The sequence below is a fragment of the Neoarius graeffei genome, chromosome 28 (assembly GCF_027579695.1).
Source record: "Neoarius graeffei isolate fNeoGra1 chromosome 28, fNeoGra1.pri, whole genome shotgun sequence".
In the NCBI taxonomy this organism is placed as follows: domain Eukaryota; kingdom Metazoa; phylum Chordata; class Actinopteri; order Siluriformes; family Ariidae; genus Neoarius; species Neoarius graeffei.
In genome coordinates this window covers 39,752,102-39,765,752 of record NC_083596.1, presented here as the reverse complement: position 1 = coordinate 39,765,752, position 13,651 = coordinate 39,752,102, and the positions used below count along the sequence as shown (strand labels likewise).

General features: G+C 42.2%; 1 protein-coding gene across 2 annotated transcripts in view; it reads left to right on the top strand.

The window, feature by feature from the left end:
• lrwd1 (leucine-rich repeats and WD repeat domain containing 1) overlaps positions 1-13,212 on the top strand; it is a 46,772-nt gene extending 33,560 nt beyond the window's left edge. For both annotated transcript variants that reach the window (XM_060913441.1, XM_060913442.1), the window contains 3 exons: positions 735-893; positions 2,107-2,216; positions 9,898-13,212. In XM_060913441.1, the coding sequence (XP_060769424.1) occupies positions 735-893; positions 2,107-2,216; positions 9,898-10,050 (422 nt within the window). In that variant the 3' untranslated portion in view covers positions 10,051-13,212. The remainder of the gene's footprint in view (positions 1-734; positions 894-2,106; positions 2,217-9,897) is intronic.
• Positions 13,213-13,651: the final 439 nt, after the last annotated feature.

Below are 13,651 nucleotides of genomic sequence, written 5' to 3'. Positions count from 1 at the left end.
GAGAGAGAGTGTGTGTGCGAGTGAGAGAGAGTGTGTGTGCGAGTGAGAGAGAGTGTGTGTGCGAGTGAGAGTGTGCGAGTGAGAGTGTGCGAGTGAGAGTGAGTGTGTGCGAGTGAGAGAGCGCGAGAGAGCGAGCGAGAGAGTGCGTGCGCGCGCGAGTCAGAGAGAGAGTGAGCGAGAGTGTGTGTGTCAGAGTTGCATGTTGACCATTAAATTGGCTTGAATTTGTTAATCATGACAAGTTTTTTTCTTGTGTGTTTGCTTGCCATTTTAGTACAATTTTTAAGTCAGAAAACCCCAAAACCCAGGAGCTTCGGGGGGCTTCCCCCCCTTGTCCCCCCACCAGGGTGCTGCCCTGGACCAGCTGGGGGCCTGCGGCCCCCAGACCCCCGGCTAAAATTTTCAGATAATTTCACCAGCCCCAAATCACATCCCTGGCTATCGTAGACTTGGCAGAATCAAAGACGAGAAACAGGAAATTGTCAGGAGACTTTTACTGTATTTAGCGTTTTTGAAAGGAGTCACCTGTAGCGCTGCTTTGTAACAGTAAAGCCGGGAAACTCAACAGGAAAGTCAGGTTTTGTTGCAGTTTTTCTGTACCGTGACACTTTTTTTTTTTCTTTTTCTTTAACTTGAAAGTGAAGGGAGGAAAAAGGCCGGTGAGGAAACGACGGTTTGTTGCTGTTGTACCATCCCCACTACTATCTCGTACTAATATCTCTCCTCCCTCGCAGCATCTAAGAGCCACATGCAGGGCTCGATCTACTTGTGGAGCTGGAGCGGTACGAGGGCGCTGCGCCAGGGAAGGAAAAAGGAGGTGCCTGCTGTGATCCTGGCTGAACTGCAGTGGTCCAACACCGACATTCTGTACCTGTCTCTAAACACCTGCCCTGGTCGGCATCGCTCAGATTCTATAGTATTTAACAAAAAATGTTGTCGTTTTTGCAGTGTATGCACAGTATACCATAAAGGGTTGTTGTGAGCCATGTCTATATTCTTAAAAAAGGAATATTTAACGGTTTTCTACGAATATTAATGTGGCCGAGTCACAGCTTTCGTTTTACCGGCCGATAAAGTGTGCACAGCGATTATGGGTGAAATGAAAAACTGAACAATACAGTATTAAATTTCGCGATCGCCTCTGTTCTCGTTCACCCTGCGCGTCAGTACAGCATTATTAAAGGCGTGACGATTAATTGATCCCCGAGCTTTCGATCCGCGATTCAAAAAATTGATTAAAATGTAATGAATCACGATCCCTGGACGATTCACTAACAATACCCCTGTATAACAAATTTCGACAGACGGTATAATTTCGATATTAAAAATTCGGTATCCGGAGCTGTACACGGGTGCAGCCATGTTTGTGGTTGCTATAGCAATCTTGCAAGATCAAACATTGATTTGTGAACAACATGGCGGACAATTCGCAATTCCTGAAGCTACCAGCAGCCCAGTTTGGCGCCATTTCTTACAATCTCGTGACAGAAAACAAGTGCTGTAAGTTGTGCGAGTCTAAGGTTCCTCATCGTGGCAGTACCACTAACATGCAGGATCGTATTCGGCGGCACCATCCAACAGTTGAGATGGATGCGAAAGCGAAGTTTCGCGAAGCATCCGCGTCTAAATGTCAACGAGTTGAATCTGACTGTATTTTTGTGTTTTAAAAGATTGAGACAAAAGTCATGACTTTTTTTTTTCCATTGCTTTTTTGTTTCTTAGCATTCTGCGATTTGAAAATTAAAATGTGCTAAAAATGACTGGAAATCCATTCATAGTTCCGTTCAAAGTCAATGGAGTGACTGGAGTCTGAATAAAGACTACAAAGGCAACATGACTGGTTTGTTTGTTTGTTTGTTATTGCACCACATTTCTAGGCTGACCGTTAACAGAATATGGACAATGATTTGCATCAGTTAAAAAATGGAGGACAAAAAATGCGAATCGTGTGAAAACTGAATCGTCGCACTTCTACAAATTACTATTCGAATACGTTTTTGCGCAATTCTTACAGATTTGACAGCCCATTGGATAGCTTTTAGATATCCTTGTTGGCCGTTTCTCAAATGTCTGTCTGTCTGAAGTGTTGTATTTGGCTCTCGACAGGTTTTGGCTATGTGGTTTGTGGAGATGAGAAAGGGCGACTCTGGACGTATCATATCACAGACCTCACGAAGGCCAACTTCAAGAGTGGAAAAGCAGTTCCTGCAACAGAGGTACAAGTACTGCACTAACTTACCAACAGAGCTGTTATTAAAGGAGTGTCTCACTCCTATAGAGATCTTGCATGTGACGTCACAGCCGATCCAGACTGTGACAGACGCCATCGTGTCGGTCAAACGCCATATTCCGCCTTCTACTTCTGCTTTTACTTCTACCTTTTCTTCTGGAAAACCCTACTATATACAATTCTACTACAACGGCTGCGGCTACAAGCTCTCCCTACCTATGCACGGTTTTTATGTTTTTTGTGTGTATTTTTGCGTGTTGTTCGTCTGTACCGGACTTCAATATCCACTACAACCGTATGGACTTACTGGACATTGGTTTCCAGCAGAAAATGACGGTTTGTAGCGATTTCCATCGCATGCACAACATTCCGGACGAGAAAAAAAACCAAAAACATTCCGGACGAGACCAGATTGCGAGACCAGCGGGGTCTCCGTGGATTGTTATCAGAAACAAAGGGAAGGAGGCGGCGCCGGGAGCCGAAGCAAAAGCGAGGCTACAGGCAGAGCCGGCCTGTTGACTAAGCTCAGAAAACAGCCACTCAAATCTCCACTGCCAAGCCTGTACCTCTCCAACGCCAGATCCATGTAAACAACACGGACGATTTGGAATTACCTTATTCTATAATCGGCTGGTCAGTGCTATACTCAATACTTAAGTGACTTACCCATCCAGTGAGGATCATTTTCTTGTTTACAAGATGCCACATCTGAGTCGCTGACAAATCCTGAATTTCTGTAAAGATAACTGTGCAGAGATTTATAAGCACGCAGTGCTTCACCACTGAACAGCGAGAGAAAGTTGATGAGGTAATCATACACGTCCGGGTATTCCGCTGGCAGTTCAAAATCCGGTCGTGAAAACTCCGTCCGGAAAGCCATAAGGGCCACAAATCTGTAGATCGTTTATTTTAGACATATATCTAGTTATCTGTTCATTAGAAAAATGAGCCGTGTAGTCCGTCGGTTGAAATCGATCCATTCTGTACACGAGTGCAGCAGTATTCAGCGGTGTTTTTGACCGACACGATGGCGGTTATGTACTTTCCGGTCACGTGACTGCAAGATCTCTATAAGTACGTTTACCGGAAAGTGAAAAGTGGTCGTCCGGTATGGATGGTTCTCAGGCAATAGATCAGTGTGAGAACCGAGCAGGATTTAGACCAGGAAGCTCATGCACAGACCAGTGCTTTGCCTTAAGACAAATAACCGAGAAATGTCTGGAAATGCAACTAGCATTAAAAATCAATTTTGTTGACTTTTTTTTTTTTTAAGCAGCATTTGACCGTGTACTTCATCGCAACTCACTTTGGAAAGTATTCGGTGCATATGGATACCGGAAAAGATCATTAGAAGTACATATTTTGATTCAGAATGTTGGTGAAACAACAAAATGGTTCCCAGTAACAGCTGGTGTTAGGCAAGGGTGTATATGGTCACCGTTCCTTTTTGACATACAGTTGTGGTCAGAAGTTTACATACAGTGATATAAATGTCATCTTGGATATGAATGTCATGGCAATATTTGGGCTTTCAGAATGAATGACTGTACAACATACATCTTTAAAAAAACACTTTCATTTGGTGCACAAGTTTTAATTTTCTTTGGTTTTCTGAAATCAGCACAGGGTCAAAGTTATACATACAGCACACCTAATATTTGGGTAAAATGTCTCTTCGTAAGATTCACCTTGACCAAACATTTTTGTTTACCATGAACAAGCTTCTGGCAGAATTCTGGTTGGATATTTCACAACTTTTCATGGTAGAATTGGTAGAGTTCAATTAAATTTTTTTTTTCTTGGCATGGACTCGACTTATAAGCACGGTCCATATATTTAATGTATTATATTTAATACACGGTCCATATATTTAAGCTTAATGTTAGCCTGCTTTATCCTCCACAACCAGTTCTGATGCGTGTTTGGGTTCACTGTCCTGTTGTAAGTCCCAAGTCGTGTTCAAGTTTCTGATGGTTTATGCTGAAGAATTCTGAGGTAGTCCTCCTTCTTCATTACTCCATCCACTTTGTGCAATGAACCAGTTGCACTGGCAGCAAAACAGCCCCAGAGTATGATGATCCTACCACCACCACCAGCTGGTACAGTGTCCCTCTGTACATGGTGGTCATTGTGGTCAAACAACTCAATCTTTGTCTCATCTGACCATACAGCTATCCTCCAGAAGGCTTTTTCTTTGTCTGTGTGGTCAGCTTCAAACTTGAGTTAAGCTTGAAGGTGCCAATTTTGGAGCAGGGGGTTATGTCTTGGATAGCAGCCTCTTAGTCCATGGTGATCTGAACTGTAGACAGTGATCCATCAGGCTTCCAGTTCATGGCAGGGCTGAGCCATGGTGGTTCCCAGGTTGTTCCTGACCATCCAAACCAACTTCCTTTCAGCTGAGGGTGACAGTTTGGGTTTTCTTGAAGCAAAGTGGCTTGGCAAAGTGACTACACCTCACAATAACTTGGATACAATTGTTTGAGCTGACCTTGGAATTTGCAGTTGTTTAGAAATGGCTCCAAGAGACGTTCCAGAGTTGTGTATATCTGCGATCCTCTTTCTCAGATCTGCACTGAGCTCCTTGGACTTTCCCATTTTACTGTGTTGGTCAGTCCAATGAGTGCTGTAAACAAACCCTTTTTATGATGGCACAGAGAAGCTACCAGCTGTAGTCAATCATGATCACTAACAGGAAGTTAAGAGACCTCGGCTTTGGCAAGATAAGAGACGTTTTGGAAGTTTCAGCAGCTCTGAATTAATAATCGAAGTGAGCGTATGTATATTTTTGACCCTGTGTTGATTTCAGAAAACCCAAAGGAAATTAAAACTTGTACCAAATTCTAGTGTGTGGTTTTTTTTAATTAAAGACGTATGCTGTACAATCATTCTGCCACAGAAAAAGAACAGTTCAAAGAAATTACTGAAAGCCCAAATATTGCCATGACATTCATGTCACTGTATGTAAACTTCTGACCACAACTGTACTTATAGATTGAGTGATGAAGAATGCTGTCGAAAGGAGAAGTTCAAGATACCCACAACAGAGATTGTCAGGCTTGGACTATGCTGACAATATCGCCATCATAGGTGAAACACAAGAAAGGCTTCAGTATTCCACCAGTCAAATAGAAGAAAAACATGCTAAACCCCAAGAAGACAAAAGTTACGTCAATTGGACGAGAAAAAAATGCCACTTGGTATAATGATAGGTGATAATAACATATTGGAGAATGTGGATAGATTTGTATATCTTGGAAGCACAGTAAGTTTTAACGGGGAATTAACTTTGGAGGTGGACAGTCGGACAGGGAAGGCAGCTGATGCTTACAATAAAATGGAGCCTTTGATGAAACAAGTCCGTCAGTTTAAAATCCAAGACCAGAATATTTCAAGCAGTAGTAATGTCAACACTGTTGTACGGACCTGAGGCATGGATCATCATCATAACGGATGAGAAGCAAGTGTGTGTGTATGGGTCTGTCTCAGAAACTGGGTACTGTGGGGGTCCCCCACTAAATATACTCACAGTCAATAAACTATACGGTTTTGAATGGTGATGTTGGTTTTAATTTGAAATAAAATGATGAAAGAAATAATACAGATAAAACTAAATCTTTGATGTGAATACTCTTCAGAATTTGGCAAAAATTCTGCAAATTTGTGGAAAAATGGCGGCTTGATCTGGGACATGATAAACGGTTGACGACATCGCATTCCCTTAAAAAGGTTGTAGTCCACTGAAAAGTCTACAGTTATCACAAAGTGTATTTTAAGTCGCAACTTTATCCACCTAAGGATTGGTGCGCTCGCAGAATAATCATAACCGTAATAAAACATCATGCGAAATAATTGATCACCGTTGTAACTCCATTTTCTGCAGACCCAAAACCAATACGATCGTGTGTTTTGATCTAAACGGAAAGCCTCAGGGTCAAGGTCACTACCTCACCAAAAGTAGTAACTTAAAATCACTACGTCATATAAAAATTGAGTTATAAATCTGCGATTTTGTTTTTTAAAACGAAAGCTGAAAGTTGGGTATAGAATATGTTTCTTCCAGAATATGTTACGATGGTAGCTGGTCTTGTATGAATTTCTGAGCAATAAAATGAGTTGTGGTGTATTTTTTACCGTAGCGTGTTATTTGTGTGCGGGGAAGGACACACATTAACAATTTGCATGTGTAGAATGGAATTTTCCACTCCAACTGTTAGAAGTTGATCGTGCTTGCGTTTGCGGTCTTTCTGTTACGCCGGTGATCTGTTCGGACGTTATCACTGAAAAAGTGAGTTGAGAGTTTTATTTTGTTTTAGTCTTGCAGTATAAAGCAATAGAATGTTTCTTTTTCATCTTGCTTTCATATTTCGTAGTGTTTGCGTATTTTTGGCCAATATTTTGCAACCACGGTCAATTTAGATCGAACTTTTGATAGAATCTATGGCCAGTCATTTTGCCCCGCCCCCGCCTCGTGCTCCGTCCGGTGCGGTAGTGATGTCCCGTTGCTCGCGCGCCGCAGCAGAGACCCGCGCGACCTTCAGCCGGTACAGTCGCTGTTCTTTTACCACCGCCGTTATTCTCATCTTTCCGGTGTGTTCTTGATTTTTCCATCGTGTCCTATTTCGCCATATCAAATCCCCAAAATGTATCATAGTATTCATATTTAAGTGAAATAATCAATTCAGTCATCATAACTTGGTATTTTTAACCCAAGCAATGAAAAAGAGGAAATTTATTCAATATTTTCACTCATCTGTGAAGGAGGGGCTTTAATTCTTCATGTTGTAGTTATTTTATATGGAAATCATCTCATCTCATCTCTCATCTCATTATCTCTAGCCGCTTTATCCTTCTACAGGGTCGCAGGCAAGCTGGAGCCTATCCCAGCTGACTACGGGTGAAAGGCGGGGTACACCCTGGACAAGTCGCCAGGTCATCACAGGGCTGACACATAGACACAGACAACCATTCACACTCACATTCACACCTACGCTCAATTTAGAGTCACCAGTTAACCTAACCTGCATGTCTTTGGACTGTGGGGGAAACCGGAGCACCCGGAGGAAACCCACGCGGACACGGGGAAAACATGCAAACTCCACACAGAAAGGCCCTCGCCGGACCCAGGGTTCGAACCCAGGACCTTCTTGCTGTGAGGCGACAGCGCTAACCACTACACCACTGTGCCGCCCATATGGAAATCAATTTTACAAAAGCATTTGAATTGTAATCAAAAATATTTTCCACAGTGGAGGCCAGATAAAGCAAGATGCTATCTTTATTCTTATTAAACATGACAAAAGAAACATTGAGTGTTAGGTAAATGCAAAAAAAAAGTAAAATTAGAAAATTTATTTTTTTGACCATAATGTCCCAAATGAGAGACCAGTTTCTGAGATGGACCCATATATATATATATATATATATATATATGAATGAGAGAGAGAGACTGAGTGACAAATGGAGAAGGACTAAGCAAGTTCCACTTGTCACCCACCTTAGAAGAAAGCGACTGACGTGGTTTGGTCATCTGGTAAATGGCGCCGTCACAGCAGGAGAAGAATTGGGCGTCAAAAATTTTAAGATGGAAGGATGTAATTAAGAGAGACCTAAAAGAGATATTGGTTAATTATGACGAGGCACTGTATATGGCTGCTAATAGGAAAGAAGAGTGGTTTAATCTTGTATCAGCACTATGTGGTTCTTCCATGAGAGAGAGACAGAGAGAGAGAGAGAGTTTTGGGCACCCAGTGATCTATGGTTCTAATTCGTCGCACAGATTACCCTGTAGCAAATGTCACTACTTATGTAATAGGATCAACGGTCGTGCTTGTAAACCTCGCCTACTAATCCGTCAAAGGATCTCAAGATAATGTGTCAGTTGGCACAGTCACAGTCGCCATGGTTCCTGGTTTCACTCTTTTAGCTCCTGTTCCCATGTCAAGTTTGTCATGTTCTTCAATGTTTCTTTACAAGGTTTTTTTTTTTAAGCTACTTCCTACAAACATGCCGGTATGTAGATTTGCCCTGGTGTGAATGAGCGTATGAATCCAGGGAATAACATGAATAACATTCTTGTATACAGTTGTGGTCAGAAGTTTACATACAGTGACATGAATGTCATCTTGGATATGAATGTCATGGCAATATTTGGGCTTTCAGTAATTTCTTTGAACTGTTCTTTTTCTGTGGCAGAATGATTGTACAGCATACATCTTTAATTTAAAAAAACACACTAGAATTTGGTGCACAAGTTTTAATTTTCTTTGGGTTTTCTGAAATCAACACAGGGTCAAAATATACATACGCTCACTTCGATTATTAATTCAGAGGTGCTGAAACTTCCAAAACGTCTCTTATCTTGCCAAAGCCAAGGTCTCTCAACTTCCTGTTAGTGATCATGATTGACTACAGCTGGTAGCTTCTCTGTGCCATCATAAAAAGGGTTTGTTTACAGCACTCATTGGACTGACCAACACAGTAAAATGGGAAAGTCCAAGGAGCTCAGTGCAGATCTGAGAAAGAGGATCGCAGATATACACAACTCTGGAACGTCTCTTGGAGCCATTTCTAAACAACTGCAAATTCCAAGGTCAGCTCAAACAATTGTATCCAAGTTATTGTGAGGTGTAGTCACTTCGCCAAGCCACTTTGCTTCAAGAAAACCCAAACTGTCACCCTCAGCTGAAAGGAAATTGGTTTGGATGGTCAGGAACAACCTGGGAACCACCATGGCTCAGCCCTGCCATGAACTGGAAGCCTGATGGATCAGAGATAAAATTAGCTCATGTTTTAAGTCGTTCAAATTCTGTAAAGCTGCTTTGCGAGAATGTTTATTGTTAAAAGCGCTATACAAATAAACTTGACTGTCTACAGTTCAGATCACCATGGACTAAGAGGCTGCTATCCAAGAAATAACCCCTGCTCCAAAATTGACACCTTCAAGCTTAACTAAAGTTTGAAGCTGACAAGAAAAAGCCTTCTGGAGGATAGCTGTATGGTCAGATGAGACAAAGATTGAATTGTTTGGCCACAATGACCACCATGTACAGAGGGACACTGTACCAGCTGGTGGTGGTGGTAGGATCATCATGCTCTGGGGCTGTTTTGCTGCCAGTGGAACTGGTTCATTGCACAAAGTGGATGGAGTAATGAAGAAGGAGGACTACCTCAGAATTTTTCAGCATAAACCATCAGAAACCTGAACACAACTTGGGACTTACAACAGGACAGTGAACCCAAACACGCATCAGAACTGGTTGTGGAGGATAAAGCAGGCTAACATTAAGCTTAAAACAAGTCCTGATTTCAACCCTATTGAAAATATATGGATTGTGTTTGTAAGTCGAGTCCATGCCCCCAGAAAAATAAATTTAATTGAACTATACCAATTTTACCATGAAGAGTCATGAAATATCCAACCAGAATTCTGCCAGAAGCTTGTTCATGGTAAACAAAAGTGTTTGGTCAAGGTGAATCTTGCAAAGCGGCTAGATATAATGAGATGTATGCTGTACATTCTGCCACAGAAAAGGAACAGTTCAAAGAAATTACTGAAAGCCTAAATATTGCCATGACATTCATATCCAAGATGACATGTCACTGTAAACTTCTGACCACAACTGTGTACACTTTGCATGATTACGTTCTGAACGAGGATGTCGTTTCAGGTGCTGGAGTGGCCCTCACCAGTGCGAAGCGGAGCAGGCCCAATCGATGGACCGTCCATCAACAGTGTCGCCATGGATCCCGAGCTTCATTATTTGGTTGCCCTGACTGACAAGAACATGGTGGTGGTTTGGAAACGAGCATCTGGGCCATAAAGTTTCATATTCCTCCCATTTTTCAGGATGGACTTCGTCATGCACCAAAGCAAGTGCGAAAGGATCGCTGCAGTTCTTGCACAGTAGGGGATGTATTAGGTTCAGTTCAAATAATGAGCACTGATGAGACTTACCGAGAGACTAATTACTGCTGGAGTGCTAATAAAGCATCAGTGTGTGTGTCTGTCTGAGCTCAACAGAGAGAAAAGTGATTTCATCTTCAAGGGATTTTTTTGAGCTGATAGCTGTTGAAGTGGTTTTTTTGTTTTGTTTTTTTAAACTAATTTTTAATTTTTAATCCAAGTATTGTGTCTTGTTTGTAAAACAAACAAATTGCATGTATAATGACGGTAGATTGTATTTTCATTCTGGGAACTGAAAGAAATGCTGCATGTTAAATGTGTGTCTGTGTGTGAGACTGCACAACATTTTTCACAGTATGTTATGGCCATATTATACGAGGGTACTCCAAAAAGTTCTCGGCCTCACCCGGAAACAAGGGATGTAACTGTATACTATAAAGCTTTACATCACCGTCCACAAAAACTCAAATGAAAGAAGCCATCAAAGACAAAAGGAGAAGAAAGAAAGCTTCAAGCTGGCATGATGTTGCTCCAGGACAACGCGCCATCCACGCAAGGGCAGAAGCAGCCAAATGTGGCTTTGAACTGTTGCCCCATACACCTTACTCACCCACCTATCTTCTGTTTCCCAAACTGAAATCCCACTTGCATGGTCACCGTTTTCAGAGTGATGATGAGGTCATCCATGCTGTTGAGGAGGATCTGGAGGCTGAAGAACGTGGCCACCTTCTGTGAAGGGATAGTGAAGCCTGAACATCGGTGGCCCAAGTGCACTGAAATTAAAGGAGACTATGCTGAAAAATAACGCAAGAACTATCTTTCTCCTGTGAAGTTTTCTGAGTGAGGCCGAGAACTTTTTGAAGTATCCTTACAAATCTATACCTTCCTGTGTAATTTTCCCCAGTGGTGAAAATGATTTGCCGTATATAACTTGGTTTCATAATTCCAGTCATAGAAACTCACTAAACCGAACAATTTGAAACTCCCAACACATTAGATCCAGCTCACAACTGATAAAATAATTCTTGAGTTTTGTTAGGTGGGTTCCCCCCCCCTCCTTTTTTGTATTATTTTTACTACTCGGACCCACAGCATGTGCAGACCACATACGTATAGTATTACGTTTTGATCTGGCTGTACCGAAGGAGGTTAAATTCACAAAGTATGATCTAGGAATGTAGACCTTTGCCGCCTAAGAGATTCTGCCTCACGGATCGATTTGGGAGCAAACGGGCACTGACGCAGACACAGCTGTTCAGAGATGTTTCTCAGTTTATTGTAGGACAAACGTAAAGCATTTACATCACTGGGTTAGACTACACTGCTGTATGAAAGAAGAGATACCATTATATCATCTGTTAGAACCATAGTCCTATGAAAAGAAGGAAGACATTACCGGTCAACATCAACTTCATTAAGCAGAGAGCAGAATGGGCGAGCGATGATAAACCTCAACCAAAACAAGTAGCAGTCAGAACAGCCTGCCTGTTCCAGTTTCAAGCATGCCAAACATATATTTCTGTCATATAGTCCAGGACCTGGCTTAGACACGTACAGTCAAGCCGGAAAGCCTGCACACCCCTTTCACCTTCCTCACCTTTTATTATGTTACAGACTTATTCTACAATAGAGTGAGTTCATTTTTTGTCACAAAATTCCAAACAAAATAGCCCATAATGACAAAGTGAAAACAGGTTTTTAGACATTCGTGCTAATTTATTAAAAATCAAAATGTAAAATATCATACGTACAAGTGTGCACATCCTTTGATATGACACCCAAAAGTGAGCTGAGGTGCATTTTGTTTCCACCAATACTGCTTGAGATGTTTCTACAACTTAATTGGAGTCCACCTGTGGTAAATTCAATTCATTGGACATGATTGGGGATTGCCAGCACCTGCCTATATAAGGTCCCACAGTTGACAGTGCATGTCAGAGCAAACTCCAAGCCATGGGGTCAAAGGAATTATCTGCAGACCTCAGAAACAGGATTGTGTCAAGGCATAGATCTGGAGAAGGGTGCAGAAAAATTGCTGCAGCTTTACAGGTCCCAAAGAGCACCGTGGCCACCATCATTCGTAAATGGAAGAAGTTTGGAACCACCAAGAATCTTCCTAGACCTGGCTGCCCGGCCAAACTGAGCGAACGGGGAAGACGGGCCTTGGCCAGGGAGGTGAGCAGGAACCCGAGGGTCGCTCTCTGACAGCTCCAGAGTATCCTTGTGGAGATGGGAGAACCTTTCAGATCAACCATCCAGGCAGCACTCCACAAATCAGGCCTTTATGGTAGAGTGGTCAGATGGAAGCCACTCCTTAGTAAAAAGCACATGACGGCCTGCTTGAAGTTGGCCAAAAGGCATCTAGAGGATTCTCAAACCATGAGAAACAAAATTCTCTGCTCTGATGAAACCAAAATTGAACATTTTGGCCTGAATACCAAGCGTCACGTGTGGAGGAAACCAGGCACCGCTCATCACCTTGCTAATGCCACCCCTACAGTGAAGCATGGTGGTGGCAGCATCATGATGTAGGGATGTTTTTCAGCAGCGGGAACAGAGCGACTAGTCCTGATAGAGGGGAGGATGAATGCAGCTAAGTACACCAAGATCCTTGAAGAAAACCTGCTCCAGAGCGCTCTGGACCTCAGACAGGGGCGAAGGTTTATATAACAACAACCCGAAGCACACAGCCAAGAGAACAAAGGAGTGGCTTCGGAGAAAGTCTGTGAATGTCCTTGAGTGGCCCGGGCAGAGCCCAGACATGAATCCAATTGAACATCTGTGGAAAGAGCTGAAAATGGCTGTGTAGCGACGCTCCCCATCCAACCTGATGAAGCTTGTAAGGATATGCCAAGAGGAATGGGCAAAAACGTCCAGAAACAAGTGTGCCAAGCTCGTATCTTCTTTCCCAAGACGCCTTGAAGCTGTAATTGCTGCCAAAGGTGCATCAACCAAGTATTAGGCTAAGGGTGTGTCCAGATATGTAACCCCTAAATAACCTATTTTTGTCAGTAAAATAACATTGCATATTTTCTAAAAACCTACTTTCACTTTATTACGGGCTATTTTGTATAGAATTTTGTGACAAAAAATGAACTCAATCTATTGTAGAGTAAGTCGTAACGTAATAAAACGTGGAGAAAGTGAAAGGGGTGTGCAGACTTTCCGGCTTGACTGTATGCACATAATTTAGGAGAGGATAACTCAACTGTTAGAGGCTAATTTGACCCCCAGGAATAACTTGGGACGTGTGCCAAAATCGCTATCCGGGGCAAACAGCCTGAAAATTACCGATCCAAGATGGCTGTCGGTATTACGGCATTATTATTGTGTTACTCTTCATGTTCGTGACACATAAACAGTAATAATGTGATGTTAAAAGTTATATTGTTGGCTGTTAAACGTTTAGGCTCTCAAGATATTGCTGCCTACTAAAATAAGTTTTGTTTTGTATTTTTCGCTTTAAGTTAACGTTCCATTGATCATAACCGTATGATTGAAAATACAATTTCTTTATA